The 6,000-nt window shown below is 40.2% G+C and overlaps 1 protein-coding gene across 2 annotated transcripts in view; it reads left to right on the forward strand.

The window, feature by feature from the left end:
* The window catches only part of SKIP16 (SKP1/ASK-interacting protein 16), a 39,004-nt gene extending 37,197 nt beyond the window's left edge, over positions 1 to 1,807 (forward strand). The window contains exons 3-5 of one of the 2 annotated variants that reach the window (XM_087390661.1): positions 770 to 991; positions 1,182 to 1,288; positions 1,442 to 1,807. In XM_087390661.1, coding sequence (XP_087246787.1) covers positions 770 to 991; positions 1,182 to 1,288; positions 1,442 to 1,520 — 408 coding nt within the window. In that variant the 3' untranslated portion in view covers positions 1,521 to 1,807. The remainder of the gene's footprint in view (positions 1 to 769; positions 992 to 1,181; positions 1,289 to 1,441) is intronic. The other variant, XM_087390660.1, reaches the window with a different exon arrangement.
* Positions 1,808 to 6,000: the final 4,193 nt, after the last annotated feature.

The raw sequence follows: 6,000 nt of genomic DNA on the forward strand, positions 1-6,000 counted from the left end.
CGTACTGCTCCGTACAGTTGCGCTACCTGTCTGCCTCTATTCGGGGCCTGTTCCAGCCCGTGCAGACAGTCCTTGAAGCGCCTCTGAAAGGCTGCTGTGCTGCCCACGTGGCAGCCCCTTATGGCTGTCCTTTCCCTGTGAGGTGCTGCCCATGTGGCAGCCCCCTCCCTTATCTTTTCTGCCTAGGTTCACCCCCCCCATGCTCTCCTCATTTGGGGGCGTACAGATGGGGAGGTGACCATTCCAACAGAGGCCCACAAGGCCCTCCCAGTGCAAGAATGCCTGGGGGAGGATAGTCTCTCCCCACGAGTCTTTCATACTTTTTGGGAGCATTGGGTCACTCTGCTCTGCCTGGCTTGTCAGGAGATCTTTGACTCAAGACAACTGCCTCAGTCTCTTGCCCGTGGATGGTTTTGTCTGATCTCGAGAGAGGCGATTGACCAGGATTTGTCAGTGGCATTTGATCGGGTTACTCTAGGAAGTAAGATGAGACCCTGAGAAGGACAGCTAACACTATTTAATTTCCGTGCGTCACAGAGTGCTGATTTTGTATTTTATCATAGTTTCTAATAGATGGTTCTTTTCTTAGGGGGGGAAACAGTTGAAGATACAAGTCCCTCGAGAATAAATTATTGTTGTGATCAAATGTTTTTCAAAAGGACTGAAGATTATAACAATAGCGGGTATTTGTGTGTGGCTTTGGATGTACTGTTGGGATGATCCAATTTCTGAGGGATTGTGAATCTTCCTTGTGGTCAACAAATTGCAGGTACGGAGCTCTGCAGTCTTTGTACCAGAGTTTTCAGACTTGCAGGATGGTGGTGATGGTAACTATATGTTTAGCTATTCAGTCCGTATGCGCCTTCTTCCTTCAGGGAATGATCTATACTACCATCCTTTCAATTCTTGTCAACTTTTAAGGAGGCATTGGATAATACGGGAAAATGAAACTGTTATACAACAAGTACATGCAGATGCTGTTATTGGCCTGGTATGCCGAAATTCAAATTATTTACCTTGTTTGAAATCTCTCAATGTGTTTTATTGGTGCTTGCAGCTTATGAATTTTTTATAACATGATTTTGTGCATATTGGAGATTGAAATGCTTTTTTGTTAGATTCTATGAATATAGTTTTTTTGATGCGGTTCTCATTGGGACACTGGGTGATCGTGCACTCAGTATCCACTGCTAAACTCAGGGGACGAGACATTCACATATGAGAGCTGTAGTTCATTTCATGTGACACCAGGCTCTATTGAAGGAGATTTCACCTTTGTTCCAGGCAGGTATGTAGAGTCATAATTATGTGTCGTTTCTAAGGACATGCTCACATATGCTCAGTATTTCGTTTGAAAGTTTATCATGGAGAGTATCTACAGTTCATGTAAGATCTTCAGTACACTACATGCTTGAAGCTCATCACATGCACTTCTATGCAGCAAGAAAAATCCAGAAGGGGTTGAATTTTATGTCAAAGTCGCTCGATTTAACATGGAGGTGCCGAAGTTCATATTTTGACATCAATCCAGGGAACCTTTGGACCAAGCATGTATAGAGACCTTGAAAGCAGCAGGGATGATGCATTTTTGCTTACATGAGGTCTACCTCAGACATAATTGCTACAATGTGCTTGTTGTTGTATCATAATCGCCTACAGCACTGTAAACAAGGCTATAATTGGACAAAAAAGAGTCACATAGTTGATTTGTCTAGTTGCTTGTACATTTAAGAGGTTTATCGACTGATTGAGAATTTGAATTTGAATGTTATTCCGACAGTGTTGAATGCTCCAGCACTGCATCTAAAGTTGCAAAACCATTGCATTTGCAGAGCGTTTCTCCTAAGTTTGATTGTGCTTCATATATACGGAAAACATATCAAATCTTTTAAGGTTAAGAAGTGAACAATGTGCACACCATATCCTTTCCTCAAAGTAAATGCCTAGTCTTGAAGGTTAATAATTTTTGAGCATGGGGAGCTTGCTTGTAATAGGTTAATGAGTTTTGTGCTTGGTACTTGCCTCAGCTTTAATGCTGAGCTCTAATGCCTTAGCTCTCCATCACGATTGTGCTTGACACACACATTGCTCAAGGCTTGGCTTGGAAGCAAGAGTTGGATCCCAAATGGAAGGAACAACTTGATGAACTAGAGGATATGCTTGTAGTTGTCTTCATTACTTTTTAGACTTTTGGAAAGATGGAACACTACAAGCATCAATGCCAACATTGAAAGGAGATCAAGATAGTTAGTATTGCTTCGAAGGATCTCGAGTCTGAGTTAATAGTATCAACTTGCCTATAAGTAAGAATAGAGGGAGGTGGTATAAGTAAAACTTGATTTGCTTAAGGAAGAACAGAAGCCAAATAAAAACTTGTAGAGCTGTAGTTGATGCAAAATTGCTTGTGCATGCATGATGAACACTCCATAAAATTTCCTAGAGAAGCGACTTGAAGGAACCCACTTAGCCCAAGGTGGTATCATTTCAATTAGAGTTAGCAAGGTGCTTGCCCTAGAAAAGGGTGCCAAATACTACCAATCGTCCTATTTTGAGCTCATTAGGGTAGAGTAGATGTCCTTTACTAGTTCTCAAGAAATAAGTCTTGCACTACCAGAGGAAAACCGCGTGTCCTTTTGTTTAGAGTTTGCACACAGCGTAGCTTGCAAGTTTGATGAAGATAGTGTCACTACTATCCTCTTGAGAATAGAATAACCCCACCTAGGTAAATTGAGAAGGGTTTTCATCAAGCCAACCAATTGACAAGCACTCCTTTTGAATGTAATACACAAATGCATCTGAAAGAGTCAATGTCTATAAGGAGGTCGACAACAACTACGAAAATACCAGTGCAATTAGGATGAGGTAGCCAATTAAAAACAACAAGATCAATAGTTCTTCAAGACTAGGCATTTACTTGAGATATGAGCCCTTGTGCAAAATAGGCCGTGGTTTGCTTCCATTACTATAAGATGAATGACATACAATTCATTCGTTCAGGATTTGTGGATTTGTGGTGGGATTTACTAAAACAAGCGCAGTGGTTGTTTGGGATATACTAAAAACAAGCGTGAGATTTTTCGTTCAGGATTTACAAAAACAAGCGCGGTGGTTAGTTTGGGATTTACTAAAAGAAGCGTAGTCTCAAATACATTTTTTATTTTTCATTTTTTAGGATAAATGGAATATTGTTTCCATGCAATGACTATCTTAGTTGTCCTCGTCTACAACTCTAACACACCCCAAGATGTGCTCATGCGTGTTTAAATCCAATTTGAAGACACTCTTGTCCTTTTGTTGTGGCATAGGTTATATCTGGAACTTAATACTTATTAATAGATGAGAGTACACAAAATTTTGAGGACTCTTATGTAACAGAACGTAATTGTGGCCTCTCTTGGATGTTTTTTGGTACCCAAAGGCTCCAACTACTGCATCCCACTTCTCATAGGTTGTTCCCCAATGATCCTTGAATGCTTCCTCAACCTCGTGCTTAGGTTTTGTGCACTACAACACAAAGTATGGGTCATCTTCCTCGTTCTCTCAGAGGCAACGACCATTACAAAGTTATCCCCCTCTTTTAAACAGTCAGTGAGGTTAGTAAAACTCTCCCCAAACTATGGCAAGTTGTTGTTTGGCTCTCCATTGTTTGTCACTCCATTTGAACGTAGAGGGAAAACTTAAACTTGCTCCCATGTCTTCACAGTTGCAATGTTCTCACAATTGTCATGATCCCCTATGATGCATGCACTGTAGAAACAAGAAAGTTTTCTTGTTTTGATCAGGTGGTTGCTTTAAAAGCCCCATATGCTGTGCAAATCATAAACTCCTTTAATTTTCTCATGACCGTGCCGACTTCTCCTTTGCACTTCATCCAATTTCAATTCATAGAACACTCTGCGCACTACACTATTCTTAAGGCTTTTTAAACTGTATGTTGAATGCGTGCCTTTGGAGAGGTTGGCTATAAGCCATGTTATAGCATCATGGGCATCATTGTGCTTTTCTTGAGGGCATGTTAATTGGTGTTTAAATAGAGCTTGCTTAATAACAGCACCAGATCCATCATGTTCACCCTTGCCATGGCTAGACCCAAAGAAATTCCACATCATGTCTAGACCGGTCAGGGTTTTAACCTTGAGACAAAGTAGAATCCACATGCTGATTTAAATTGAGAGGTAGCACCATTTGACTACGCCCAATGCTGTTTTATATTTTCCACATGGGGATTTTCTTTTTTCAGCCATTCCCAATGCAGTTTAAAAGCATGCTGCACAAATAAGATGTCATGTTCCCTATCATTTGATGTAGTAGAAATGGTATATGCATTGCACTAACCTGGACTCCTTTAAGTCAGCAAGTAGATTAGCATTAGTCGTAGAAGAATCAAGCAAATGACTGTACGTGATATGCACAAGAATTGTTATCTGCTTGTTGTACCAGTGGGCACTTTGCATCTCATCTTGTTCTTGAAATGAATAATTTTTTGCAAAATCTATGACATAGATAATAGTGTCATGGGGAAAATCGGTAAGGCATGTTCTGAACTGCTTATCCTACCACAGCTGGCTTGATTGAACCACGGATGGATTGAACCAAGTGACCTATAAGCTCCCTTACCTGAGTGCTCTTAAATGATAGTAGCCATCTCTTTTTATCGGATCCTTCAACATTGACATTTTCAAATCTCCTCCATTTCAGAGCAACATGGTTGTCTTCCCTCATTTCATTTGGACAAACATGAAAGTGCCTCTTCTTCAGCTTCATACTACAATGCTTGCATGTGCCACAAATGCATTCTATGCGGTGCCACTCACGGTCTCCCTTTGGATAAACCACTGGCTCTCACAGAGACCTTAGGCTACAAAACCTGGTCTCCCTTGCAAGACATGATGAGGATCTAGGTGGCCTATAGACTACGCATTCGTTGGGGAGACATGGGCATCGATCCCCATGGAGCAATGCTCCAACATGACCAGATCTTAAGTCATTCATGGCTTGTCAGGCCATGTCAAAGTGTGTGTGTTTTGCAATATCCAACATTCCTGTCTTTGAGTTTCTGGTGGACGTACCAAGACTTAAAATGCTCAAAGCTCCTCAGCCCAATTGAAATGTTAGGATTCTGATCCATAAACTTGAGATACATCTCCATCGTGCTGACCCAACATGTAGGAACAGTAGTACACTGAGCCCCCTTTTTGAACTACTATGAGGGAAAAAAAACAAAACACTGTACGTGCAAAAATGCGGTCTCAACCTACGAGAAAACAAAACAATTTCAACCCCCCTGGTTTAATATAGTCACATATAATGAATCTAATAATTAAATTAATCAAGCTACTGTAAAAAAAAAAAAATCAACCATCATGCTGGTTTAGGACAATATCAATTTCAACCACTAGGCTGGTTTAAGAGAGTCATGATTTCAACCATTGAGCTGGTTTGGGACAATCACAATTTCAACTACCAGGCTAGTTTAGCCTGACGGTCTTAACTTCACATATTAGATAATAACAAGTATATTTCTTTTTCATTTTTGAATTTCACAATTAGAATATAACAATATATTGCTTTTCATTTTTGAATTTGACAGTTAGACAATATCAATATATTGGTTTTCATTCCTTTATTTTTGTTCAACCACAATTTCAGTCAGTAAACTGTTGTTAGACTTGAGCTAGCACCCGGCTAGTTTAGCACAATCACATTAAGTCTAAGCCATCCCGGTTTAGAAATAAGTGATATAGATAGATAGATAGATAAATAGATAGATAGATAGATAGATAGATAGAGAGAGAGAGAGAGAGAGAGAGAGAGAGAGAGAGAGAGAGAGAGAGAGAGAGAGAGAGAGGAGGGTGGGGAGGTGGTATACGTTTCAATAATGTATGCACAAAGAAGCATGCCATGGGCACAAAGTACCATTTCAATCACTAAGTTGCATGCAATACAAGCATTGATTTGTTGAAGGAGGTGATACACAATGCACTAGAACTTTTGTTATAG

This window comes from Dipteris shenzhenensis, chromosome 19 (assembly GCF_047967505.1).
Source record: "Dipteris shenzhenensis isolate YYH24624 ecotype China chromosome 19, Dip_SZ_1.0, whole genome shotgun sequence".
Taxonomy (NCBI): Eukaryota; Viridiplantae; Streptophyta; class Polypodiopsida; order Gleicheniales; family Dipteridaceae; genus Dipteris; species Dipteris shenzhenensis.